The 26,917-nt window shown below is 44.2% G+C and overlaps 1 protein-coding gene across 1 annotated transcript in view; it reads left to right on the top strand.

Annotated features, from left to right (window-relative positions):
• Nucleotides 1-26,917, top strand: part of DNAH10 (dynein axonemal heavy chain 10) — an 80,224-nt gene that overhangs the window by 23,715 nt on the left and 29,592 nt on the right. The window contains exons 24-51 of the mRNA XM_063144324.1: nucleotides 669-847; nucleotides 1,125-1,336; nucleotides 2,682-2,838; nucleotides 2,932-3,165; nucleotides 3,254-3,376; nucleotides 3,520-3,753; nucleotides 4,010-4,233; nucleotides 4,692-4,961; nucleotides 5,249-5,432; nucleotides 6,821-6,955; nucleotides 7,134-7,286; nucleotides 7,541-7,729; nucleotides 8,006-8,152; nucleotides 8,572-8,763; nucleotides 10,054-10,172; nucleotides 10,884-11,042; nucleotides 11,967-12,102; nucleotides 13,344-13,463; nucleotides 15,330-15,464; nucleotides 15,869-16,085; nucleotides 18,559-18,678; nucleotides 19,323-19,468; nucleotides 20,144-20,296; nucleotides 20,771-21,031; nucleotides 23,062-23,234; nucleotides 23,401-23,494; nucleotides 25,360-25,527; nucleotides 25,890-26,078. Coding sequence (XP_063000394.1) covers nucleotides 669-847; nucleotides 1,125-1,336; nucleotides 2,682-2,838; nucleotides 2,932-3,165; nucleotides 3,254-3,376; nucleotides 3,520-3,753; nucleotides 4,010-4,233; nucleotides 4,692-4,961; nucleotides 5,249-5,432; nucleotides 6,821-6,955; nucleotides 7,134-7,286; nucleotides 7,541-7,729; nucleotides 8,006-8,152; nucleotides 8,572-8,763; nucleotides 10,054-10,172; nucleotides 10,884-11,042; nucleotides 11,967-12,102; nucleotides 13,344-13,463; nucleotides 15,330-15,464; nucleotides 15,869-16,085; nucleotides 18,559-18,678; nucleotides 19,323-19,468; nucleotides 20,144-20,296; nucleotides 20,771-21,031; nucleotides 23,062-23,234; nucleotides 23,401-23,494; nucleotides 25,360-25,527; nucleotides 25,890-26,078 — 4,823 coding nt within the window. The remainder of the gene's footprint in view (nucleotides 1-668; nucleotides 848-1,124; nucleotides 1,337-2,681; nucleotides 2,839-2,931; nucleotides 3,166-3,253; nucleotides 3,377-3,519; nucleotides 3,754-4,009; nucleotides 4,234-4,691; nucleotides 4,962-5,248; nucleotides 5,433-6,820; nucleotides 6,956-7,133; nucleotides 7,287-7,540; nucleotides 7,730-8,005; nucleotides 8,153-8,571; nucleotides 8,764-10,053; nucleotides 10,173-10,883; nucleotides 11,043-11,966; nucleotides 12,103-13,343; nucleotides 13,464-15,329; nucleotides 15,465-15,868; nucleotides 16,086-18,558; nucleotides 18,679-19,322; nucleotides 19,469-20,143; nucleotides 20,297-20,770; nucleotides 21,032-23,061; nucleotides 23,235-23,400; nucleotides 23,495-25,359; nucleotides 25,528-25,889; nucleotides 26,079-26,917) is intronic.

Here is a 26,917-nt window from a genome sequence, read left to right on the forward strand (position 1 = left end):
AAGAGAGACTGAAAGAACTGGGCATGTTTAGCCTGGAGAAGAGAAGACTGAGGGGAGTCATGATAGCACTCTTCAAATACTTAAAAGGTTATCACACAGAGGAGGGCCAGGATCTCTTCTCAATCCTCCCAGAGTGCAGGACACGGAATAATGGGCTCAAGTTAAAGGAAGCCCGATTCCAGCTGGACATCAGGAAAAACTTCCTGACTGTTAGAGCAGTGCGACAATGGAACCAGTGACCTAGGGAGGTTGTGGGCTCTCCCACACTAGAGGCCTTCAAGAGGCAGCTGGACAAGCATCTGTCAGGGATGCTTTAGGGTGGATTCCTGCATTGAGCAGGGGGTTGGACTCCATGGCCTTGTAGGCCCCTTCCAACTCTGCTATTCTATGATTCTATGATTGATTTGGGGCATTTTGTTGTGTCAACGAGCGTGCTAGCTCCATTTTATCTACACATCAAGGGTGCGCCGAAGGTAGATCATAAAATATTTTGGACTTCAACTCACAGCATTCTTGACCACTGGCGACGTCGGCAGGAGCTTCTGGGAGTTCAAGTCCAAAATATCTGGGGGATCTATCTTCTGCCCACCTCAGCTTTACATCAGTGGCTTTCATCGTGCCTTCCTTTTCACTCTTGTTGCTCAAATATTTCTGATTGCTGTCCTCAGGATTAGAGCTCATGGTAGTTTTTGAAAAAGAACTGGAGAAACACGAGAGAAACCGTCAGGAGCTGGCAAATGCTGAAAAGCTGTTTGACCTTCCAATCACAATGTATCCTGATATGATGAAAATCCAAAAAGATATGAAGGGCCTGAGGCAGATCTATGAAATCTATAAGCTGCAGCGGGTGAGTCTTTTCTTTTTTTTAAAGCTGCATTAAGGAGCAGTCCTATGTACCCTAGACAGTGTCTGAGAGAGACATAGGATTTTTCGTTTTTCTGACTACGACCTCTGAGCACAGAGCCAGGAAACCGCAGTCCTGTGTACATGGTCGTACCTCTGGCAGTTGGTAGCGCAGTTCAGGTTCCAAGCTCTTTTCTCCAGAGGGAGAGGGCAGGAGAAACGTTCTGTCTGCACATTTAAAGGAGATGTTTTCCTACTGACAAGCTGTTTTGTGGTTCCAGGCTGCTAAAGAGGAATGGTCTCAGACCCTGTGGGTGAACCTCAACGTGCAGGTGCTACAGGAAGGGATCGAAGGGTACTTGAAAACCCTTCGCAAATTGCCCAAACAAGTCCGGAGTGTGCCTGTCGCGTATCACCTGGAAATGAAGATGAAGGCCTTTAAGGACTCGATTCCTTTGCTGCTGGATTTGAAAAACGAGGCCTTAAGAGAGAGGTTCGGTTTCAGTTCATTAACATAGAGTTGTCTGTACCTGTTAAAGCTAAACATTTCAGTAATTTGAATCTACACCTGATGCATTTTGTGTATCAAGTCTATATCCTATTCATGAGCAAAGCTGCCCAAATGTGTAAATTTTCTATTTTCTCACCTGCTCTTCTGGCCAATGCCTTTGATGGTATTAGAAATATCCCCTCATTCGAAGAATGGATGGACAAGTGTCAGGGGCAGGGATTTCTCGATGGTGGCCCTTCAATTGGGCCTTTGCTGAGTAGGTAAAAGGCACAATCCAATGTGTGTTTAGACAGAAAAAAGCCCTATAACATGCTGATTGGGGAATGATGGGAGTTATAGGACTTTTTTCTGTTTAAACATGCACAGGATTGCACCGTAACATGTGTGTTCCATTCTTATCAACCTCAAACTTGGCTTAATTTGCTGCCTAGGGTATTTTGTAGATAGGCGGGGTATACATTGAATAAATAAATAGGTTCCTCAATTTTGATAGTGCATTTTTGATATTTACATGTGTCCCCAACCCCTTTATTGTCTTTAAGCCTCTGTGAGGGTATCGCTCTGAAAAGCTGGGTATATATGTATTGCATAAATGACAAAATAAATTCACAAGGGGCTAGAAATATTCTTGCTGCACGATTCCCCTGGTGAGCAGCTACCGGAACTAATCTAGATCTGAATGTTCCCCCCTTCCCCTCCCGAGGAGTGTCACTTTACCTTAGATTTCTTGATTTGAAGTAAAATTCCTTGACTTTGCAAATGACCTCTTTGTATGGTTCGGGGTGGGGAGGCTACACATGTCCTCTCCACCCTTGCATTTCCAATACCTTAGCAAATATGGCTTAGCAAATATGGCTTCCAAAGGAAGTGAGGCAGGTGGCTACTAGGAGGAGGGCTTTCTCTGCTTTGGCACCCCGGCTGTGGAATGAGCTCCCTAAGGAGGTTCGCTTGGCACCTACATTATATGCTTTTAGACGCCAGGTGAAGTCCTTTTTATTCTCCCGGCATTTTAACAGTCTATAAATAAATTTTAACTTGGTGTTTTAAATTTGTAATATTGCATTGCTGCTGTTTTTATCTGGTTGAGCTTTTATGTTGTATTTTATATTATGGTTTTATACTGTTGTTTTATACTTTGAATGTTTTTAATTTTTGTGAACCGCCCAGAGAGCTCCGGCTATTGGGCGGTATAGGAATGTAATAAATAAATAAATAAATAAATAAATAATTTGGGACCAGGTCTTTGTCCAGGTATTATACAGTCCTGCCCCAAAGCAATGAACCTTGAACCCAACCACCTTATTGTTGATCTGCTAACATCTTTCAGGCACTGGAAAGAACTGATGCGCCGAACCGACACAAGTTTTGACATGGCAACGGAGACGTTCACTCTGGAGAATATGTTTGCCATGCAGCTGCACAAATACTCTGATGTTATCAATGAGATTGTTGGTTCTGCTGTCAAAGAACTTAGCATTGAGAAGGTACGTTTCCCCTCTGCTCCCCGGTTCTGTCTTTAAAGCCCTTCCAGCAATAATTGGGAGGAACTTTTGACACTTCTTTTTGTCCTCCCACAGGGAGTAAAGGAAATAGTAGAAACCTGGGAGAACATGAAGTTTACCGTGGTAAGGTACTTCAAAGGTACTCAGGAACGGGGCTTCATTTTGGGACCCGTAGATGACATAATTCAGATCCTGGATGACAACGCAGTCAATCTCCAAAGTATTTCTGGGAGCAGATTTGTAGGTCCTTTCTTGGCAACTGTTCACAACTGGGAAAAAACCCTCTCCCTGATTGGTGAAGTGATTGAGGTAAGGAAGTGGAATGGGATTTGTTTTTGTTTGCTGTTGGGTTTCCTGCTGTTCTCCCCCCTTTTAAAGCATTGTTTGGTTTCCATAGGTCTGGATGGTTGTTCAGCGAAAATGGATGTACCTGGAAAGCATCTTTATTGGGGGAGACATAAGATCTCAATTGCCTGAGGAAGCTAAGAAGTTTGACAACATTGACAGGATATTTAAAAGGGCAAGTAACTGACCCGTGTGTTAATGGGATCATTGAAGCGTAGGATATTGATTACACACATGGTTTGAATACACTTCAAGCACGCACCTGCAAGTAATGGTTAAATTCACAGTATTTTCATCTTTATTTCCGGTCACCTGCAGATAATGGCGGAAACAGTCAAAGAGCCAGTGATAAAGAAGTGCTGTGAAGCGCCAAATCGTCTTTCGGACCTTCAGAATATAAGCGACGGCCTGGAGAAGTGCCAGAAAAGCTTGAATGACTACCTGGATTCCAAGAGAAATGCTTTCCCCAGATTCTTCTTCATATCAGACGATGAACTGCTAAGCATTCTTGGCAGCAGTGACCCTCTGTGTGTTCAGGAGCACATGATCAAGGTGGGTGATAGATTGCTGTTCTGAGTGATCATTTATTACTCTGTGGTTTATGTCCTTCTCAGCAAAGTTGGGAATTCCACCCTTTTTTGGGTGCATAAATGTGTATCTGCTAACCATGTATAAAGGCTTTGAATCATCTTTGTATCAGAAGCATATTTCTGCAATTTGTTTGGAGAAGTTTCCTGAATTTCATACTGGTGATACAGTACTCTTACGTGAGTAGCTCTAAGTTTTATTTCCTCCTGACTGATTTCAGATGTATGACAATGTAGCTGCCTTGAAGTTCCATGAGGACGACACTGGTATTAAGATAGCCTCGGCTATGATTTCTGCTGAAGGTGAAGTGATGGAGTTCCGGAAGGCTATCCCAGCTGAAGGCAGAGTGGAGAACTGGATGACTGCTGTCCTTGTTGAAATGAGGAGGACCAACAGGCTTGTTACTAAAGAAGCCATCTTTCGGTACTGTGAGGACAGAAGCAGGTGAGGGAATCCAATAGGGCACATGAGGTAGGCAGCCGGTTGAACTGAGTGTGGCTTAAGGGAATGTGCGCATGATGGCTGTTGAATCCATGTGCTGGTCCCCCATCTGCCTGCACTGCAAATGGTGGCAATTTCAAGGCCCGGCATGAGCTTATTCAGCATGCATGGCCTGATGTACAAAGCCAAATCACACTTGGTGGTTCAAAGAATATGTCCCACCCTCCAATTTCATACTGTACTGCTGAATCAGGAACATGGGATTCTCCATCCATGGAATATGGCATTCTGTCATGGGTTATTCCTCCCATTTGCTCCGACCAGCAGGGCATATGCAATTTACGGCACAATCTTACGTACACACAGAAACACCCCCCCCAAAAAAAACCCCTCCCTGCATGCCCCAGCCAGACATTGTATGTTTTGTTGCTTTCAACTCATCCGGTCTGCTTTTTCCTCAGAGTTGACTGGATGTTGATGTACCAAGGCATGATGGTGCTGGCTGCCAATCAGGTTTGGTGGACCTGGGAGGTGGAAGACGTCTTTCGGAAAGTGAAGAAGGGAGAAAAGCAGGCGATGAAAAACTATGCCAAGAGAATGCACCAGCAAATCGACTCGCTGGTCACCCGAATCACCAAGCCGCTAAGCAAAAATGACAGGAAAAAATACAATTCCGTTCTCATCATCGATGTCCATGCAAGGGATATAGTGGATACATTTGTGAGAGACAGGTAATTGCAGGCTCTAGAAGAAATATAGATCAATATAAATGACTGTGATTGTTCTGCATAGTACAGAATCAGCCACACTGTTGTGGGATCTGGTGGTGGACTCACCGTCCTGGGTATGAGTAATTCCTCCTTGTTTCTGCCTCGATTTCCCTTTTGTTTTCCCTGCCCTCTCTGGTTGCCCTGCCTCTCTTGAACCCATTGGTAACTTGCTCTGATATGTGTTTCATGGAAGTCTGGATCATCTCTCTCCCATCCACCCACCCCTCCCTCTCTCTCTCTCTCTCTAGCATTATGGAAGCTCGCGAATTTGAGTGGGAAAGCCAGCTGCGTTTTTATTGGGATCGAGAGCCCGATGAACTCAATGTGCGGCAGTGCACTGGCACCTTTTCTTATGGCTATGAATACATGGGTTTAAATGGACGGCTGGTCATCACACCACTTACAGACCGGATATATCTAACGCTCACACAGGTACACCACCAGTATCTTGTAACAACAACAACAATTTATTGCAGTCAATAGACCGTTCCAACAAAAGTTACATACAAAAGGACTGAGCGTACAGTTAGCTATTAAAAAGACAAGTAATCATAGAGGATCTAATAGAAATGGCCAAGTTCAAAAACTTGGCCTCTTGCTCAGTGATTGATTTGTCTGAGTTCCGAAGTAATAGGGACATTAAGAATTCAGTTGGGTGACCAGGAAAAGATTTTAAAATGGGGTTCAGAAGATCATTCCTAGCCCCTTGATAAAATCTACAGGACGGTAACACGTGTGATACGGTTTCCACCTTGGTATTTTTACAGGGACAGCATCTGTGGAGCAGTGGGATTTTGTTGTATCGGCCATCTAAAAGTTTGGAGGGAAGGGCGTTAAGTCTAGCTAGTGAGAATGCTCTCCCGTATTTGGGGATTGTTAACCAGTGCAGGCAGGGCATCCCGTCTTTGCAAAAGGAGACTGGTAGGCCTAGAGACTGCGGGGAGCATGGACCCTGATCAGCACTCTGGAGGTCTGAGGTACACCAGTAAAGGGGCTTTTCAGTTGTCTTCAGGTCCTTAAGTGCCCTTGAAAAAGTGGAGATAGATATATAAAATAGATAAGATAATGCTTTACTGTTAAAACCTTTTAGTATTTTTAAAGACTGTAATCATGCTTTGTAGAAACAACTATATATATATATATATTTATCTTGTAATAAAATATTTAAAAGAAAAAAGAAAAAGCAGAGTGTAAATTTGGAACATATACTACTCTGCCCATATGCAGTTCCTATTTCCTTAGTGAATACCTTAGCACCAAGCCAAAAATCTACCCATGCCAGCTTAGAAAGGCCGTTAATGCAGGATTCATACCCCCAAGCCAGCGATACAAGCACAGACTTTGGTAACGGGTCTGGTTGCTGCAAAGATGTGCTACTTTCCCCTCCCTCGGCAGAGGAGGTTGTCCTAAAACGGCTCACCACTCCTGCTCAGATTTGTGTAAGTCAAGACGCTGTTGTGCTTCCGCTGGAGGAGACCCTAGCTAGTGTCAACCCTGTCTTTAAGGCTATTTAAAGTGGTTTGAAAGAGAGGAGGCTGCTCACGGTGGGTACTTTCCCACTCATCCTACTTTCACTTCTAATGAGCTGGTTTTGCAGGGTTTTGTATTGTTTCCAAAATGTGCCATAATAATAATAATAAGTGAATGTGGGACAAAAGAAAGGTGTGTGTACAGCACCGGAAGTGCAATATCTCTCGAAACACTTTCCGTTCTCTTGAAGACCGCTGTCTCTCTCCAACTTTAATGACTGGAGGATCCAGAACGGCAAAGCTGGTTCTCTCCTCCATAGCCGCACCTTTTCTGCTTCTTATCCTCCAAAGGCCTTGTCCATGTATTTGGGTGGAGCCCCTGCAGGTCCAGCAGGAACTGGGAAGACCGAGACAACCAAAGATCTTGCCAAAGCTTTGGGTTTGCTTTGTGTAGTCACCAATTGTGGGGAAGGCATGGATTTCAAGGTAGGGGCATCAGCTTTACATCGTTCTGCTGCTTCTCTCTCTCTTTCCCTCTTTTTTTTTTTATGACTGAGAAAACGCTTCTGGTCATCCTGACCCTTGACCACGCTGTGTAGAGTGCTGTGCAAAGTGGCACGGAGTAAATCTCATTTTTAATGCTTTGCCCTCTTTTACGTCGTAGGCAGTGGGTAAAATTTTCTCTGGCCTGGCCCAGTGTGGAGCTTGGGGTTGCTTCGATGAATTTAATCGGATCGATGCTTCTGTACTTTCGGTCATCTCCTCACAGATTCAGACCATTCGAAACGCTTTGATGAACCAACTGAAAACATTCCAGGTAAAGTGGGGGAAAGAAAATGATTCCTTATTTGATGTGAGGAGGCATCGTTCATGGATGTCTTCTTCTCACTAGACGGGAGGGAACCCTTACAGTCAGTGTCCAATGTTCTGTTTTGTGCAAGAAGGGTTAAATTTGGGTACAGGTGCACTGACATATATGTGCTGCATGTAAGTTTAGGCAATGAGGATCCTACAACAGACCTTTGTCTTCTCTGACACATCTCCTGACCTTGACTTGAGTTTATGTTTTAGTTTGAAGGGCAAGAAATTTCCCTGGATCCTCGAATGGGCATTTTTATCACCATGAATCCCGGCTATGCAGGCCGTACTGAGCTCCCTGAATCCGTAAAGGCTCTCTTCAGGCCTGTAGTTGTAATTGTGCCAGATCTCCAGCAAATCTGTGAAATCATGCTGTTTTCCGAAGGGTTTCTTATGGCAAAGGTAGGTCAGTGCTTTCACAAAGGGCTGGTTCACACAGGAATGTACATCTCTCAGTGATGCAATACCTGATGACAGGTAGATGATAGCGTGAACAGATTCCACTCGAAAGCATTGCGCTTCTGATGATTTGAAATGAAATGAAAATTCTTCCTTCGGTGTTGAATCTACACATGTGAATCACGTTACATGTGGAAACCAACATGAAGTGTACATGGGAAGCTTCAGAGCTTTAATAATGAAGTTTGTCTGTGTTCGTGCTCTGTTTTTATCCACCAGACTCTGGCCAAGAAAATGACAGTGCTGTACAAACTGGCACGAGAACAGCTTTCTAAGCAGCATCACTATGATTTTGGGCTCCGGGCTCTGAAGTCAGTCCTGGTGATGGCTGGAGAACTAAAAAGAGGCTCACCGGATCTCAGTGAGGTAAACCTATTAAAACAGATGAGGCACATAGTTGCTCTGATGTTCTGTCATTGTGTTGACCATAGAGATGACGTTCTCTTGATGTCCAGAGTGGCAGGCCCTACCAATTCTGAGGCTGCTTCTGTCAATGTACCAGACAAGCTGCCCATGTTTCTAGACTCAGACCACTGTAGATCCATGTCAACTTGGAAGAGACATCTTTATGGTTGTTCACACTATTGTTGGCTATTCAGTTTCTGAACAAAATAGGCATCTAAGCAAGCAATGCCTGCTATATTTGAAAAAACCAGTACCACTATCCATTTGCTGCTATTTGTTTTTATATTTACCATGTTAGCTGCTGAGATCATGTTCTGTTATAGAGCAACATACATATCCTGTGTTAATTCTATGTTTGTTTGTTTTTTTAAAAAACCTAGGATGTGGTCCTGATGAGAGCTCTACGAGACATGAACCTCCCCAAATTTGTTTTTGAAGACGTTCCTCTTTTCCTTGGCCTGATCTCTGACCTGTTTCCTGGACTAGATTGCCCTCGAGTGCGCTACCCTAGATTTAACGATGCTGTTGAGCAGGTGCTGGCTGAAGGAGGCTATGTCGTTCTGCCAATTCAGGTGCTAAAAATAAAACAGAAAGGTGGAAAATGTCATAAATGTGTATCCAGATCTCTGGGGCAGCATAAAGTTGCATCCTTGAAACCAGACTCTGTCACAGTGAAGTCTTCTGACCAGCCCTCAGGTAGCAATCATCATATTAAGTGATGGCTGGAACGTGTTCAGAGGAGGGCAACCGGGATGATCAGGGGTCTGGAAACAAAGCCCTATGAAGAGAGACTGAAACAACTGGGCATGTTTAGCCTGGAGAAGAGAAGATTGAGGGGAGACATGATGGCACTCTTCAAATACTTGAAAGGTTGTCACACAGAGGAGGGCCAGGATCTCTTCTTGATCACCCCAGAGTGCAGGACACGGAAGAATGGGCTCAAGTGACAGGAAGCCAGATTCTGGCTGGACATCAGGAAAAACTTCCTGACTGTTAGAGCGGTACGACAATGGAACCAGTTCCCTAGGGAGGTTGTGGGCTCTCCCACACTAGGGGCATTCAAGAGGCAGCTGGACAACCATCTGTCGGGGATGCTTTCGGGTGGATTCCTGCATTGAGTAGGGGGTTGGACTTGATGACCTTATAGACCCCTCCCAACTCTACTATTCTTTGATTCTATGAAAGAACAATAATCCTCTTGGATTATGATGGCTTGTGACCTGGGTTTTTCCACACCTTTTTCTCACTTCTCGCCCCTGAGAGTCCCATCCCTCCCTTAGCTGCCAGCAGGTTTCCAGTTGAGGAGGTGTGGGGGAGGAGCAAATGGAATTGGTTTCTCACTCCGTCCAATGGAGTGGGCCTTGCTGCAACCAGCTGTCCCCATCTACTACACTACGCTGGCTTTCAAAATGTATAGAACGGTACATAAAGTGCTAGAGGGAAAGCCGGCCCAGAGCGTGTGCGGTCGGTGGGAACATACAAACAGCAGTGGAGCTTGGATCTCTCTCCCCACTCACAGTAAAGGGGCCTGCAGGCCCTCGTGAGGGAAATCAAAATGGTCCCTCAGCTCCTGTGAAGAGGAAAACACAGTACACAGTGGAAAACCAGTGATTTGTCTGTAGCCAGTCCATAGTAGTGATCGCTTCGGCTATTGGTCGGTATAAAAACGCAATAAATAAATAAATTTTACTGGAGGCAAAACATGGATTTTGAGCCACAAACTTCACAAAACTCTTGATTCATCTCTGTTTGATGCTGTGAAGATCGCCGGCGCCATATTTGAGATCAAATCCCTTGAAATGGGGTTTTGTTCGTTTATGCCTCTGGAATATATTTGCTTCTGTTCCTTGTTTCTTCACCAGGTGGATAAAGTTGTCCAAATGTATGAAACGATGCTGACTCGTCACACCACGATGGTCGTTGGACCAACAGGAGGCGGCAAGTCTGTGGTCATCAACACCTTGTGTCAGGCTCAGACCAAGTGAGTACAGGGTTAGAATGCGCACGCAAACAGTCGCATACTTATTCTGCCGTTCTGCTGGAGTCAAACGAGCAAGAAGGTGAGTATGGAAGACCCTGCCCCATTTTCCCACTCATCCTGCTTAACTGAATCAACACGATGTTGTGGGCACATCATATATCATCATATTGTCTGTCAATTGCTATTAGTCATGATGGCTCTGTGGAGCGTCCACGTTCCGAAATGGTATGCCAGTGAATGTCATTTTCTGGAGCTTTTGACTTCTAGCCCTGCCTGTGAGCTCTCCAGAAACACCTGCTTGTTCATATAGGAAGCAGGATGCTAGGTGAGATTGACCTCTGATCTGATCAAGCAGGGCTCTTTACTTCATGTTATTATTGGATATACAGCATGAGAACATCAGAAGAGCCCTGATGCTGGATCACACCAAGGGTGCTTCTAGCTCAGCTTTCTGTTCACACAGTGGCCAACCAGCTGCCTATGGGAAACCCACAAGTAGCTCATGCGTGCAAAAGCACTCTCCTGCCCATGTTCCCCAGCAACTGGTGTACATAGGCATGCTTCCTACTGAAGGTAGCATTTAGCCATTAGGACTAGTAGCCATTGACGGCCTTATGAGGTGCTTGCATCCAAGATTGACTTTGGCGAGTTCTACTGGAAAGTGCGATTTTACTGTTTTCCTTCCTCATTGCATCTGTGATGTCCAATTAGGCTGGGATTGCTGACCAAGCTTTACACCCTGAACCCCAAGGCCATGAGTGTCATTGAGCTGTACGGTATCCTAGACCCCACCACACGAGACTGGACCGATGGGGTTTTGTCCAACATCTTCAGGGAAATCAATAAACCCACTGACAAAAAAGAGAGAAGGTAATTTCTTCGGGGTGAGGCCTGTGCTATTCAGCCAGAGTTGTGTGGAATCCTTGAATGCTGCAAGCGACCCATGGGGCAGGAGTGGGGTGTGTGTGTCTCTTTTTCAGCCCCCAAGCTGAATTGGTTCTGGGCAAGCATGCCGGAGGTGGTGGTGTCTTCAGGCCCCAGTGAGATTGAAGACCAGTGGTGTCTTCAGGCCCCAGTGAGATTGCCTAGAGCAGCCTTTCTCAACCTGGGGCGCTCCAGATGTGTTGGACTGCATCTCCCAGAATGCCCCAGCCTGGCTGGGGCATTCTGGGAGTTGTAGTCCAACACATCTGGAGCGCCCCAGGTTGAGAAAGGCTGGCCTAGAGCTCCCTCACTTACACCCACACATTCACTCATAATCACACACTCAACCACACACATGCAGTCATTACATCGCACACTTGCACTCATTCTTTCCCTCCCTCACACACACAAATGTTTTTGTGTGGAGGGAGAGGAGGGCTAGTTTTCTAAAAGCCTCACTGCAGTGTGAAAGGAGGGGAACTCCTTGATCGCCAGTCTCTGACCAGAGATGAGCCTGCTGGGCCTCCTGCAGGCTTTATGCAGCTGAGATTTTGTAATTGCTAATTAAATTACTTCTTACCTATTTTTACATTGTTTATTTTCACTTTGTGGGGGGAAGACAGGCTATCACATGGCATAGTTTCCTCAACTAGAAGATGATTGGAAACCGATGGGGGGGGGGCGTTGCACATTACGTTCCCATGGCCTTGATAGTTCCCAATCAGCCCCTCCCACAATTCACTTCCTTTAACGTTCCTGATCGCTATCCTTCAATCCAGCGAAACCCTCCAGATCAAACTGAGTTAGATTAGAACTGCTTCGGGAATGAGTCATTGTTAAGTGCCTTTCCTCTAATCGGTCTGCGCACAGGTACATCTTGTTTGATGGGGACGTGGATGCGCTCTGGGTAGAAAACATGAATTCCGTGATGGATGATAACAAGCTGTTGACCTTAGCAAACGGGGAGCGGATCAGACTTCAGGCCCACTGTGCCCTTTTGTTTGAGGTAAGGAAGTTCCATGTCAAGGAGGGACCGTAGCTCGGTTGATCGAGCGCCTGCGTCGCATTCAGTGCCCGACATCCCCAGGTAGGCTAGGAAAGAATCCTCCCTGAAACCCTGGGGAGCCGCTGCCGGTCAGTGTCAGTGGTACTGAGCTAGATGGACCAGTGGTCTGATTCAGTATGAGGCAGTTTCCTATGCTAAGTATTGAAGAAAACTGCCCAGATGCTGGATACCAGCATCTGTCATTAAACATAACAACCTAAGGGACACGTTCTCCGCCATTTTGGCCTTTGGTGTTGTTGACCTGTTTTCATCTTATTTATTTTTATTGCTTATTCTTAGCTCAGAGCGGCTTCTGTGTAGGTCCAGGCAGCTTATAGCAGCTTATAAGGCAAAACGTGCTTAGCACTAGCAATAGAATTATTAGGGTGACCCTATGGAAAGGAGGACCGGGCTCCTGTATCTTTAACAGTTGCATTGAAAAGGGAAGTTCAGCAGGTGTCATTTGTATATATGGAGAACCTGGTGAAATTCCCTCTTCATCACAACAGTTAAAGCAGTTAAAGCTGCAGGTGCCCTGCCCTCTTTTATATGGGGAACCTGGTGAAATTCCCTCTTCATCACAACAGTTAAAGCTGCAAGTGCCCTGCCCTCTTTTATATGGGGAACCTGGTGAAATTCCCTCTTCATCACAACAGTTAAAGCTGCAAGTGCCCTGCCCTCTTTTATATGGGGAACCTGGTGAAATTCCCTCTTCATCACAACAGTTAAAGCTGCAGGAGCCCTGCCCTCTTTTAAATCTGGTCACTCTAGTATAGCTCCTGCAGCTTTAACTGTTGTGATGAAGAGGAAATTTCACCAGGTTCCCCATATATACAAATGACACCTGCTGAAATTCCCTTTTCTATGCAACTGTTAAAGATATAGGAGCCCTGTCCTCCTTTTCATAGGGTCGCCCTAGAATTATGGCATGTGTTCCCCCAGAACACTCTCCTTCAGTAGTGGAGCTGACTCAGGTGTGGATTACTTCTCTCGCTAGGTTTGGAGGCAGGGCTATGCAAATGACTTTGTGTTTCATCCCCTCAATGGGAGGAGCCTCACCCAGTTCCAGTCCTGCCTGTTTCAAAGGAACATGAGGTTCACAGAGCTTTTCTTTTAATTTAATTTTACAATGGCCATCAATACCTGGAACTGCTAATTACTTGCGCAGAACAGCTTGTAAATGTGCAGACTTCCTTTTTTAGGTCGGAGACTTACAATATGCCTCACCTGCAACAGTATCACGCTGTGGGATGGTCTTTGTGGACCCAAAGAATTTGAGATACACCCCTTATTGGGAGAAATGGACAAATGAAAGGAGCAAGGTAAAAAATTGACTGCTTAGACAGATCTTGAAACGTTTTGTTGATTTATTGATTCTTGTATGCATACTGACAAGGGGAGTTTGGGTGAGTACCTAGAAGAAATACCAATATCTGTGCAGTCGACTCCATTAGCATTCCAACTCAAGGTGTTTCCTCTGCTTTTTTCTATTAAATTATTTTTCATTGCCACTTGTATTGTTCCTCAAAGCAAAACCAGACATTTACTTTTCTTCCAATCCCCTGTAATGACTTCTGTCACTTGGTTAAAAAAAATCTTACTTGATCAATCATATTTGTGTGAATGAGATGCAATCTATGCAGATTTAACCTACTGAACAACATGATATTTCTAGGTGTTTTTTTTTATGATATGTGTTTCGCAACAGGCGCCATCTTAGCAGAGGCATTCCTTTCTGTGTCAGACAGATGCAGGAATGCCTCTTCCAAAAAGATGCGTCTTCTAAAAAGATGCCTGCCACCTGCAGGTTTTGAAAGTATTTGTATTTCAAATTATTGTTGTTCATTGTTTTTTAGAATGATTTAGGACACCTTTTTAGAAAATTTGAAAATAAAAAGAAAAATTAAATCCAACTTTAACGTTGCAGCCTTACTTGTAATGTTTAGAGGAGCCTGCAAGGTGATGTGAAGTCATTCTTAGCAGCTGCGATGAGGGACTGGGGCAAACTACACACAGAGATGCTGCTTCTCCCTCGGCGGACGATGTTATCCAGAGATGGATTATTCCTCTCATTTGTTCCACAGGCAGGGCCATGTCAATCAAAGCAGCCCTTTAAGCTTCAGTTGAAAGAGGTGACCTCGCTCAGCTCCAGCCCTATCTCCTCTGCAGGAACTGGGCTGTGTGTGTGTTTTTGGAGCTCCTGCTTCTACTTTCTGCTTACAAGAACCAATATGTTCTTCCCTCCTTTCTTCAATTAGATCTCGCTCCTCCTCCTTCACTATTACAGCCCATTCACGTTGACACCTCTGTGACTTTTTTTCTGAACAGATTGTTTCTGATCTTATTTATTTATTTATTTATTACACTTCTATACCGCCCCCATAGCAAGAGCTCTCTGGGCGGTTTACAGAAATTCTAAAATTGAGATAAAAAGAAGTATACAACATTTAAAATTTTAAAACACAAAACACACACACATAAAGCATTAAAAACTGTTAAAAAAACTAAACATGTGGGTGATTATGATGTGCTGCCATATGCCTGGACAAAGAGGAAAGTCTTAACCTGGCGCTGGAAAGATAGCAGCATTGGTGCCAGGCGAGCCTCGTCAGGGAGATTGTTCCATAGTCTGGGGGCCACCTCCGAAAAGGCCCTGTCCCTCGTTGCCACACTCCGAGCCTCTCTCAGAGTAGGCACCCGGAGGAGGACCTTAGATGTTGAACGTAGTGACCAGGTGTATTCACGTCAGGAGAGGCATTCCGTCAGGTATCGTGGTCCCAAGCTGTGTAAGGCTTTATAGGTCAAAACCAGCACCTTGAATTGGGCTCGGAAACATACAGGCAGCCAGTGCAAGCGGACCAGAGCAGGTGTTATATGGTCGAAACTTCTGGTTCCCGAAATCAATCTGGCTGCTGCATTTTGCACAAGCTGCAGCTTCCGAACCGTCTTCAAAGGCAGCCCTACGTAGAGGGCATTGCAGTAATCTTGCAAAAACTTGCCTAATTCACAGAGATATTTGGGGTCCTAGGGTCCTGGATGGTGCACACAGCTGCCTGTCTACATGTTTCAGATCAACGACGCCACAATTCTAAGAGGACGAAGAGCGTATAGCACAGGACAGGGACAGGAAGGTACCGTTCAAATAGATATGTTGGTATTGACCGGTATTGTTTCATTTTGTTTCTCAGCAAGAACAACAGCTGCTGGATAGGCTCTTTAAAAAATACGTGCCCTACCTGATTGACATGATCGTAGAAGGCATTGTTGATGGGCGGCAAGGGGAGAAACTGAAGACCATTGTCCCACAGACAGACTTAAACATGGTAAGAAACGATGGCTTTGTTGATTAACAGAACGGTTACAGAAGAGGAACCTCAAGCGTGGAGGGGCTCAGGAGACATCCCAAAGTTCGTGCAGATTACACAGGAGAGTTTACTAGGACTAAAGACAGAACTCTGGAATTTCTAGGTTACAACAGGATATGGGGAGACATAGAGATAAGAGTGACATTTGAGAGGAGATTTCAAGACATGGTCTGAAATCATGGTCTGAAATCAGCTCCATCTAGGAAGGACCCAGCAAAGTATTTGGTGCTGCTTTCATCTGGGCGGCCTCTGGACCCACTGGCAGAATTCATAAACAGCATGTCTCGGGGGCAGTGGGGCGCGGAATCAAGGACCCCAAAGGATTTGCACAATGGTCATTGTTTTGTGGTTTCCTCTGACAGGTGACCCAGCTGAGTAAGATGCTGGATGCCCTGCTAGAACAGGAGATCGACGACCCCGATGTGCTGGAGTGCTACTTCCTGGAAGCTTTATATTCCTCCTTAGGCGCCTGCCTCCTTGATGCTGGGAGAGCAAAATTCGATGACTTCATTAAACGTCTCTCCTCTATGTCAACGGTTAATGACGAGATGACTCTAGCAAAACCAGGAGAGCTGCCCGGTAAGCTATGGCAGCTCTTTTATAAGGCATGGCAGGATTCGATCATTTTTGTCTGTCTCTTCTGCCAAGACTCTTGTTCATGCATTGGTTATTTCTCGGTTGGACTACTGCAAGCTTCTTCTCACTGGCCTTCCTTCTTCTCACATCAGTCCGTTGGTTTCTGTTCACCACTCTGCTGCTAAGATCATCTTCTTGGCTCGCCGCTCCGACCATGTTACTCCACTTCTGAAATCTCTTCATTGGCTTCCAATTCACTTCAGAATCCAATATAAACTTCTCCTTTTGACCTACAAAGCTTTTCACTGTCTAGCTCCTTCCTATCTCTCCTCTCTCATCGCACACTATTGCCCCGCTCGTGCTCTTCGCTCCTCTGATGCCATGTTTCTCGCCTGCCCAAGGGTCTCTACTTCCCTTGCTCGGCTTCGTCCATTTTCTTCGGCTGCCCCTTCTGCCTGGAACGCTCTTCCAGAACATTTGAGAACTACAAGTTCAATCGCAGCTTTTAAAGCTCAGCTAAAAACTTTTCTTTTTCCTAAAGCTTTTAAAACTTGATTTTGTTCTGACTTTTATACTGTTAGTTTTACTCTCCCCTGTGCCTGTTTGGTGCATTCTCTTCCCCTCCTTATTGTTTTATTGTGGTTTTATTAGATTGTAAGCCTATGCGGCAGGGTCTTGCTATTTTATTGTTTTACTCTGTACAGCACCATGTACATTGATGGTGCTATATAAATAATAATAATAATAATAATAATAATAATAATAATAAAAATAATAAAAATAATAAAAATAATAAAAATAATAAAAGCTCCTGTAGAAACACTGGGTGAGGGGTTAGTTCACCTTTCTCCTCCGTGCTCTTTTCCTGGGAGACGGGTATTAGAGGGCTTAGGAGGCTTTAGAGCTGGGCTTTGCTGTTTGGAAGTGAAAGTAAAAACCAACCAACCCACGAAGAGGTTTTTCGAAGATACGGTTTTGCAAATTAGGACATTCCTGCTCTCCGCAATGGAAGCTTAAGAAGCATCGGTTGACGTGTCTGTAGAGCAAGCAGGAGGAGTAGGCCGCCTCAGGGTCACCTCCGTCCAACTGAAGAAAAGAAATCTTTATGGTCGATCCAACATTGCAGTTGTTTGATTTGATTTATGCCCCGTCCTCGGAACTTGATTGCAGCTGCTCAATGGGTGAGGGAGAAAGTAGATTCCCCTAGCCTCAAGGCATTCTTCTTCCAGCAAAGAGGCAGGTGCTTTGCTATGGTCGCCTTGACGACATGAAATGGAAACTAATATTAAGGTGTGTGTTTGTGTGCACAGTAAGAGGTGCTCTAAGAAAGAACACTAAGAGGTGCTCTGAGGCTTTTGCCAGTCTCACTTGGGCTTAAAATCCAATGCTGGTATAATACATAAGACATGATGCATCTTCATAGAATCATAGAATAGCAGAGCAAGGCCATCGAGTTCAACCCCCTACTCAATGCAGGAATCCACCATAAAACATCCCTGACAGATGCTTGTCCAGCTGCCTCTTGAAGGCCTCTAGTGTGGAAGAGACCACAACCTCCCTAGGAAACTGATTCCATTGTCGTACTGCTCTAACAGTCAGGAAGTTTTTCCTGATGTCCAGCTGGAATCTGGCTTCCTGTAACTTGAGCCCGTTATTCCGTGTCCTGCACTCTGGAAGGATCGAGAAGAGCTCCTGGCCCTCCTCTGCGGGACAACCTTTTAAGTATTTGAAGAGTGCTGTCATGTCTCCCCTCAATCTTCTCTTCTCCAGGCTAAACATGCCCAGTTCTTTCAGTCTCTCTTCATAGGGCTTTGTTTGACATCCTATGTTAGCTGTCTCCTGTTCCCATTTATTTATTTCATTTCATTTCATTTCATTTCATTTCATTTCTATACTGCCCCTCAGCTGAAGTGCTCTGGGTGGTTTACAAAACAAAACTTAAAATCATAAAATACAATGACATAGGGTGACCCTATGGAAAGGAGGACAGGGCTCCTGTATCTTTAACAGTTGCATAGAAAAGGGAGTTTCAGCAGGTGTCATTTGTATGCATGTCACACCTGGTGAAATTCCCTCTTCATCACAACAGTTAAAGCTGCAGGAGCTATACTAGAGTGACCAGATTTAAAAGAGGGCAGGGCACCTGCAGCTTTAACTGCTGTGTTGAAGAGGGAATTTCACCAGGTTCTCCATCTATTCAAATGACACCTGCTGAACTTCCCTTTTCAATACAACTGTTAAAGATACAGGAGCCCGGTCCTCCTTTCCATAGGGTCACCCTATAGTATAAAAGCCATGAGCTTAAAACAGAATAAAACCAGTAGGAACCAAGATAAAAGCCAGCAGCAGCTCAAAGGTCTAAAACTATGCTAAGACCCTTTCACCGTATTGGTGGCCCTTGTCCCCCGTCATCTCGAATGGCCAATCTTTAACCATTAGTATATTTCTAAGATACCACAATGTCTTTCTCTTTCAGGCCAGCTCCCAACGTTATATGACTTTCACTTTGAGGGGCGTATGAAAAAGTGGGTGCCTTGGAGCAAATTGGTCCCCGAATATATCCACTCACCCGAAGTGAGATTTATTGACATTCTGGGTAAGTGTGAACTACGTTTGGCATAATTTGGTGGGAGTAATTAATGTGACCAATTAATCAGTTGCAGCTTGCAAAACTAATACGTGTTTTCTGAGGAGTTTCTTTCGTGGGTCTCCAAGCTGTTAGATGGACGTCTGGGTCAGATGGCAAAAATCTGTTAAGTTTGAGATTCCATCTAGGGGTCCTTCGCTGAACCCTACCAGCAGTCTGATTATGAATTCTTCTTCATTGGAGGTGGTTATCCTTCCATGGGTTATTGTTGCATGGGACAGGGCCATTCAAATTGGGCTTGCTCAGTCCTCTGAATGGAAGGAATACCCATCCACGTCTGGTCCTGACTGTCCTGAGGCAATAGGGCTTTATGGAGCTCTGTTCTTATTTTTCAACCGAAGAGCTTCAGACCTGCTCTTTTCCCCCGACTCTCCCTTGGGTTAATCAGCTATGGCAGGAAGGGTGTTAACTGAACACTTGTCCACATCGACCTGTACCTTCAGGAGCGGAGGATCTCCCAGGCCATGTGGTCCTGTGTCCTCCATTGAATTCTACTGCTGGTTTGATTACGCTTTGTGAATCCAGGCAAATCTCTCTTTACGACCTTCTTGTTGCTCTCTGTTGCATTCCAAAGTAACATTCCCTCCCTTTAGTTCCTACGGTGGACACAACTCGCACAAACTGGCTACTGGAAAAGATGGTGAAAATCAAACACCCGGTTGTTTTGGTTGGAGAATCTGGAACATCCAAGACGGCAACAACACAGAATTTTCTCAAAAAACTAAATCAAGACACAAATGTAAGGCTGGAGATGCTGTATTAGCTTGGGCTTTTATTTGATCAGCTGTTATTTTCTGTGCCCATGCTGCCACCTATTTAAACAGCTTAAAAAAGTTATTAGACACATTCCAGGAGGATAGAGGGTTTATCACTAGCTGTTAGTCATGATGACTGTGCACCATGTCCAGGATCAAAGGAATCATGCCTCTCTATCAGATGCTGGGGGGAAACATTTGGGAGGGTGCTCTTGCCTTCATGTCCTGCTTGCAGATTTCTCAGTAATATCCAGTCGGCTACTCTAGCAAACCAGATGCTGGACTAGAAAGGCCTTTGGTCTGATCTAGCAGGGCTCCTTCTTATGTCTATTTATAACTCATAAGTTGGCAATAGGTCCTTTCCAGAATTGAGCACTAACAATTTTTGCTGCCCTCGATCAAGAACACCAAAGTGCTTCATAACTCTATAATAAGTGGAGAAATATTATTGGGATTGTTTTAGTAGCTGAAATGTTAAGCTGTTCTCTCGGATGAAAAATACTCTGTTCTGAAAAGGTTTTAACTTGTCACAACCCTCATGTATGTAACCCCTTCTCAGCTTTTTACATCCGCCAGTTTCCACACTGTTGTATAGGAAGGAAGTCGTGGATATGAGCCTTCCATTCAAAACTGGCCCATTTTCCATCTTGCTTTTTCAGGTGCTGCTAATCATTAACTTCTCCTCTCGCACGACTTCAATGGATATTCAGAGGAACTTAGAAGCCAACGTGGAGAAGCGGACCAAGGAGACCTACGGGCCCCCAATGGGAAAACGTCTCCTTGTCTTCATGGATGATATGAACATGCCCAGGGTAAGAATTCAAAAAGTTTGGAACAGGCTCCCGTCGGAGGCCTGCCGTGTTCTGTCATTGCAGGCTTTTAAGAAGGGCTTGAAAACGTATAATTTTACTGTGATAGTAATACTATTGTCCTTCTTGTAGCTGGTTTTATTGTTTTTAATTGCTATTGTATTGTGTTTAAGTTTTTTTATATTGATTTTAATATTTGTCTATGTATTTTATTGTTGTAAGCCACCTTGTGAGGGCTTCTGTGTTTTTACCAAAGTTATTATTAATACTAATTGTATTAAATTTACACTTCTTAACATTACTTTTATTGGTTTTTTAAAAATATATTTTAATGAATATATATTGAGAACCTGTATTGGATGGAGGTTTTATAAATATTGTCGATAACAGATCATAAAGAAATCTATGGGCTCTGGTTGCTTGTGGGCTGCTGCTCTATCCCCTCTCTAAGCATTTCGTCTCCCTTGTTGTCCAAAGGTTGATGAATACGGGACCCAACAGCCCATCGCCTTGCTGAAGTTACTCTTAGAGAAAGGTGCCTTGTATGACCGGGGCAAGGAGATGACCTGCAAGTACCTTCGTGACCTCGGCTTTGTCGCGGCCATGGGCAAAGCCGGGGGAGGCCGCAATGAAGTTGACCCTCGGTTCGTTTCGCTGTTCAGCGTTTTCAACGTTCCTTTCCCTTCAGAAGTCTCCCTGCACTTGATTTATGCCTCCATTTTAAAAGGCCACACTTTGGTAATCTGAATTATTTATAGAGAGAGAGATTGATGAAAGTATTGTATATAGACCTGGCCAAAATGTAAACGCTTGGTAAAAAACCTGCCCTTAAACCTACCTTTACGCATTGACATTTGTGATTAATGGGGATCTGTCTTCTCTTAATTTGATGAGTGGATCGTTTGTTATTCTGCATTTACAAAGGCAAGTCAGCTAAATCCCGTTAGGCATCTGTTTGACTTGTTGCTGAGGTCAACCGCCGAAAAGTAACTGACCATTTTCAAAAGACCTTAACCGTCCAACTGCTGTTTGGTCTCTTGGTATAACCGTGGAAAATATTGCTATATTTTCTTCTGTGCCATAATATCAGCTCCTTTCCCCACGTTTTCACTCCAGCCTTCCAAGTAATGAAGAATTAATTAATTGAGGGGGTATAGCTCCTTCTGAATTCTGTTTGGTGCTTCTGGTTCTGGGGTGTCATAGGAAAATTCACTAATGAACAGGTAGCTATTGTGGCCTGGGAGCTCCATCTGACCTCAGGGGCCTCTCTTCTGGGCTCTAGCATAGCCCTTGGATCCAAAGCCCTGCGACCTAATATACCTCAGCTGTACACTCTCATTTTACCTGTGGTTCAGCTGCAGTATAAGAGACAGGTTCTGCCAAAGACCCTGTTGATAGTATCAAAGTCAACTCTCCCCACCTCTCAATGCATCATCTGGGCTTCTGTTAAAAACTTGATGCCAGCCATGGTCTTATGAGGATCTTTTGAACTAATGGTCCTTAAAGAAATATTGATTGGAATGCCATTGTGCTATCCATTACCAACCTTGACACTACTAGCTAATTATTATTTTTTGGAAACACTTCCCTAGAAGATTTGAAAATGTCTAATGTTTGAAAATGTTTAAAAAAAACAACACCTGTCAATCACATACAGAGGTCATCAACAAGCATATTTCAATCACCAATGAGCATATAGTAGCAGTAGTCATAATCCATTTATTTTTATTAGTTTTCATTATTTATTTTATTGTTCCCCATGCTGGTTGGCCTTTCCCCTCCCTGTTTATTTGTTACTGTGATTTTAGAATGTAAGCCATATGGCAGGGTGTTTTGTATTTTGTTTTATTTTATTCTGTACAGCACCATGAAAATTGATGGCGCTATAAAAAGAAATATTATTATTAATAATAATAATAATATTTTTATACCACATTTCCCACAATACCTTGTGCTCATAGCAGTTCACAAAAACAAACAAAGCCAGCAAGCCAGGCTGAGTTCAGAAGACACCTTAAACCATGGCTTTAACCATGGTGAATAAGGTTTTTTGCTTTATTCAGTATGGTTAAAGCTGTGGTTTAAGGTGTCTTCTGAACACAGCCTGGCTTTCTGGCTTAACCACCATGGTTAAAGCCATGGTTTAAGGTGTCTTCTGAATGGGGCCATTGTAATATAATGTTAACTCAATTGCAGGTCTTGTAAAGCAGCCTTCCTCAACCTGGGGCGCTCCAGATGTGTTGGACTACAACTCCCAGAATGCCCCAGCCAGCTGGCTGGGGCATTCTGGGAGATGCAGTCCAACACATCTGGAGCGCCCCAGGTTGAGGAAGGCTGTTCTAAAGCCTACCAAAAATTTCCATAAACACAAGACATAACAACAGGTAATGAACAATATCCAGTATGGATAATATCTACATCGTAGTCACGTTAAACAATTCACTAAATAAGTGAAGAGATCTAACAGCAAGATACCTCCTCCTCTACAGCAAACAGGGAAAGGGAAAAACAACCACAAGGGCCTTCAAACAGCCCATCCTCAAGCAGCAGCAAGGGACCATTCTCTCACCAGGGTCCCATGTCCTGAGCAAAGGAAGGTCACCTTCCTTTCTATGTGAGATAAAGGAAAGGTGCTCCCAGCCTAAAATAAATGCACACTTCGTAATGGTTGATTTGTAGTGGGAAAAGTTGCAAGAATTTTTTTTTAAAAAAAAGCTTTAAGCATTTCCCACAATTGTGTCCCTTTCCTGCTCCGTTTGTCTTTGCAGAGTTTTAATGAATCTATAGCTGCGGTTGCGGACAAGATGACCACAGCTACATTGGAACTTTATCAGATGATAGTCCGTGACTTACCTCCGACTCCTTCAAAATTCCATTACATTTTTAACCTGAGGGATCTGTCTAGGGTTTACAATGGACTCGTTCAAACAACCCCAGAACGGTGAGTGTACTGGCACCTGGTTCCTTGCTGTTTCTATACTCCAATTGTTCATCTGATCCAAGCATGTCAACTCAGAAAACGTTATTCCCAGTTTGCTGGGAATAAAAGCCCACTAAATCTCGTTCGTTGTGCTTGCTGATTTGATTCCATTTCTGTTTTAACGTAGGTTCCAAACAGTCACCCAGATGGTGAGAGTATGGAGGAATGAGTGCCTGCGAGTTTTCCATGACAGACTGATTAATGAAATAGACAAAGCGCTGGTTGGTTCTCACCTTTTCTTGTTGATAACTTATTATTCATCTTGAACTGCTTCAAGATGACGATGTTTCTAGCAGTTTCACTCTTTTGAAACAAAATTGTAGACCCCTCATGCCTTCTTTCTTTGATTTTCTTTTTTTAATTACTTCCCATGCATGCCTTATGTGGCGCAGAGAGGTAAAGCAGCAGTTTCTGCAGCTGAAACTCTCCCCACAGCCTGAGTTCGATCCCAGCAGAAGGTGGTTTCAGGCAGCCGGCTCGGGTCGACTCAGCCTTCCATCCTCCCGAGGTCGGTAAAATGAGTACCCAGATAGCTGGGGGTAAAGGTAATAATGGCTGGGGAAGGCAACGGCAAACCACCCCGCTATAAGGCCTGCCAAGAAAATGTCAACGAAAGCTGGCGTCCCTCCAAAAGTCAGTAGTGACTCAGTGCTTGCATGAGAGGTTCCTTTCCTTTCCTTCCTTCTCATGCATTCTGCAATTGTGCAGTCATAGAGAATTGTTCCAACAAATGATTTTGGATTGCAGAATTTGAGCTGCTAACACACGAGAGGACACTGCCAGATGATCAGGCAAGAGCCTAGTGAATGGTGGGATGCTCAACACTTTTGCTGATATAGGAAGTTTCAGATTGGCTAAGCTTTTGGACTGAGAGCCATGGTAGCAATTTCTAAATCCACGTCTCATCTAGACACAGGGCCTCTCAATCCCTATTCTAACCCCAGACTTCCAGCATAGCCACATTGCTAGTGCTTCCCTCACATTTCCTACCCTGACTGTGGAGAGATTACATATTTTGCAAAGGTAAATGCAATCACTCCAGCCAGAGCCATTATCTGCAAAGGTAAATGCAATCACTCCAGCCAGAGCGGTGTAAATCAGTGGTTCCCAAACTTTTTCAGGTCACCGCCCCCTTGGTTCCACAAAAACATGCCCAGTGCCCCCTACCCTATACTATAAAAATCATTATTCAGAATAGCGGTTTTCAACGACCCACTATTTATTTATTTATTTATTTATTTATTACATTTTTATACCGCCCAATAGCTGAAGCTCTCTGGGCGGTTCACTAAGGAAGATAATAACAATAAAATTCAAAACAGTAACAATTAATTGAATATTTGTTCAAAATCTGAAGCACCTGCCACAGGCTTGCCAAGGGAGGGAGGGAAAAGAGAGCGAACACCTCTGTTTTGCAGCCGGCGTGGCGGGGCACACCAAGCAGGGTATGTCTCTTCATTAGCGTTTTGGTGCTTTTGAAACATTTCAATTCAACGTTAAAAGGACTCTTCTTAAACGGTATTAATACATGTTTGGATTCTTCCCCTATATGGCTTGGGACCAAACTACCTTCTCCCATAAAAATGTCCCTGGGTTTTAAGACCTTCTGGAGAGGCGCTTCTCGGAAAAGACTACCTCGAGCGCCCCCCTGTCACCCCTTTGCCTCTTAGCGCCCCCTGCTGCCCCCTTGCCTCTTAACACCCCTCTATGCAATCTTACCCACCCCCAAGGGGGCCGTATCGCCCACTTTGGGAACCACTGGTGTAAATCAAGCCTCTGAGTATACTTGTTAAATTTGCAGAACACATGCTACTTGTAGAACCTTCTTCACACACACACACACACACACACACACACACACACACACTGTGGGATGTTGTTTGCTGTGAAGCATCTACAACTCCTGGCACCATTATTACCGTGAGATTTAGAACGAAGCCTGATTTGGAAGGGCCATTGCTCTGAGACGGAGCACACACTTTTCATACAGAACATCATTGTTCATTTGATGGATTAATTAGTGTGACAGCTTTGGGCCCTAAATAAGGAATATAACTTGTGTGTCTTCCTTTTTATATGTTGCAAGGTCCAAGGCCATATACAGGCCTTGATTGAAGATAGCTTCAAAGATGATTCAGAGCACGCTATGAGAGACCCAATTCTTTTTGGAGACTTTAGAATGGCTCTGAATGAAAGTGAGCCTCGTATTTATGAAGACATCCAGGACTATGATGCAGCCAAAGCTCTCTTTCAGGTATAAAAACTAAATCGGGGGGAGGCGAAATATTTGTTTTCATCATAGAAGATTTGAAGGTTGTACTAGAAAAAGGAGAGCATAAAACAAATTAGGGATTTTCTCCTATATTTAGTTATGTGGGTGCAATATTATTCCAACTTTGTTATTTACTGCTATAATTCCATTTAGCACAATCCCCCAAATCACATTCCCCCCCCCCTGGTATTTTACCTGCCTGGCATACATTCTTCTTCGTGATCTCTGTGCAGAACCCACACTGTGCAGAATCCTTCACCTTCTCCGGCAGGCTTTTAACATGCTGTTCCTTAGGTGAGGAATCACTTCTGCAAGCCAACTCTCCTTCGCTTTTTCCCTTCCAGGAGATCCTTGAAGAGTACAATGAAATAAACACCAAAATGAACCTGGTTCTGTTTGATGACGCCCTGGAGCATTTGACCCGCGTTCATCGTATCATAAGGATGGACCGTGGCCATGCTTTGCTCGTAGGAGTGGGAGGCTCTGGGAAGCAGTCTCTGGCAAGATTAGCTGCTTATACGGCCGGATGCGAGGTCAGCAAGTTCTTAGTTTACCTTATTCATTCAGGGTATCACCTTGCTCTGTTCTCAAAGGCCTGAGTATATTTATTTATTTTATTTTATTGCATTTGTATACTGCCCCATAGCTGAAGCTCTCTGGGCGGTTCACATAAGATAAAAACACTTTAAAACAATACACAAAAATTAAAAACCACAAAAACATGCAAAATGCACATTCATTTAAAACTGCTCTAACAACTTTACAAACGATAAGCCAAAAAAACCCAGACCCAGTCTCATTACATATTGCTAAATGCCTGGGAGAACAGAAAAGTCTTGACCTGGCGCCGAAAAGATGACAATGTCGGTGCCAGGCGGGCCTTGTCAGGGAGATTGTTCCACAGTTGGGGGGCCACCACAGAGAAGGCCCTCGCTCTTGTTGCCACTGTTGTTGTGGCAATGTACAGCACCATGTACATTGATGGTGCTATATAAATAATAATAATAATAATAATAATAATGTTGTTGTTGTTGTTGTTGTTGTTGTTGTTATTATTATTATATTTATTTGTATCCCGCCTTTTGCCCAATGCTGGGCCTCAAGGCGGCCTTACAAAGTTTAAAAAATACATTGGGGTGGGGGGAAGCAAAACCATAAACGTTTAAAATACACAACAAAAATATAAGACATTAACATAGCTGGAGGGCCAGATTATTCTCCAAAGGCCTGCTGGAACAAAAAAGTTTTAGCCTGCTTCTGAAAGCCCATCAAGGAGGGAGCCAGCCTAGCTTCCCCGGGAAGAGAGTTCCAGAGCTCCGGAGCAGCCACTGAGAAGGCCCTCTCCCATGTTCCCACCAAGCGCACCTGAGAA

Source organism: Elgaria multicarinata, chromosome 18 (genome assembly GCF_023053635.1).
Source record: "Elgaria multicarinata webbii isolate HBS135686 ecotype San Diego chromosome 18, rElgMul1.1.pri, whole genome shotgun sequence".
Lineage (NCBI taxonomy): Eukaryota > Metazoa > Chordata > Lepidosauria > Squamata > Anguidae > Elgaria > Elgaria multicarinata.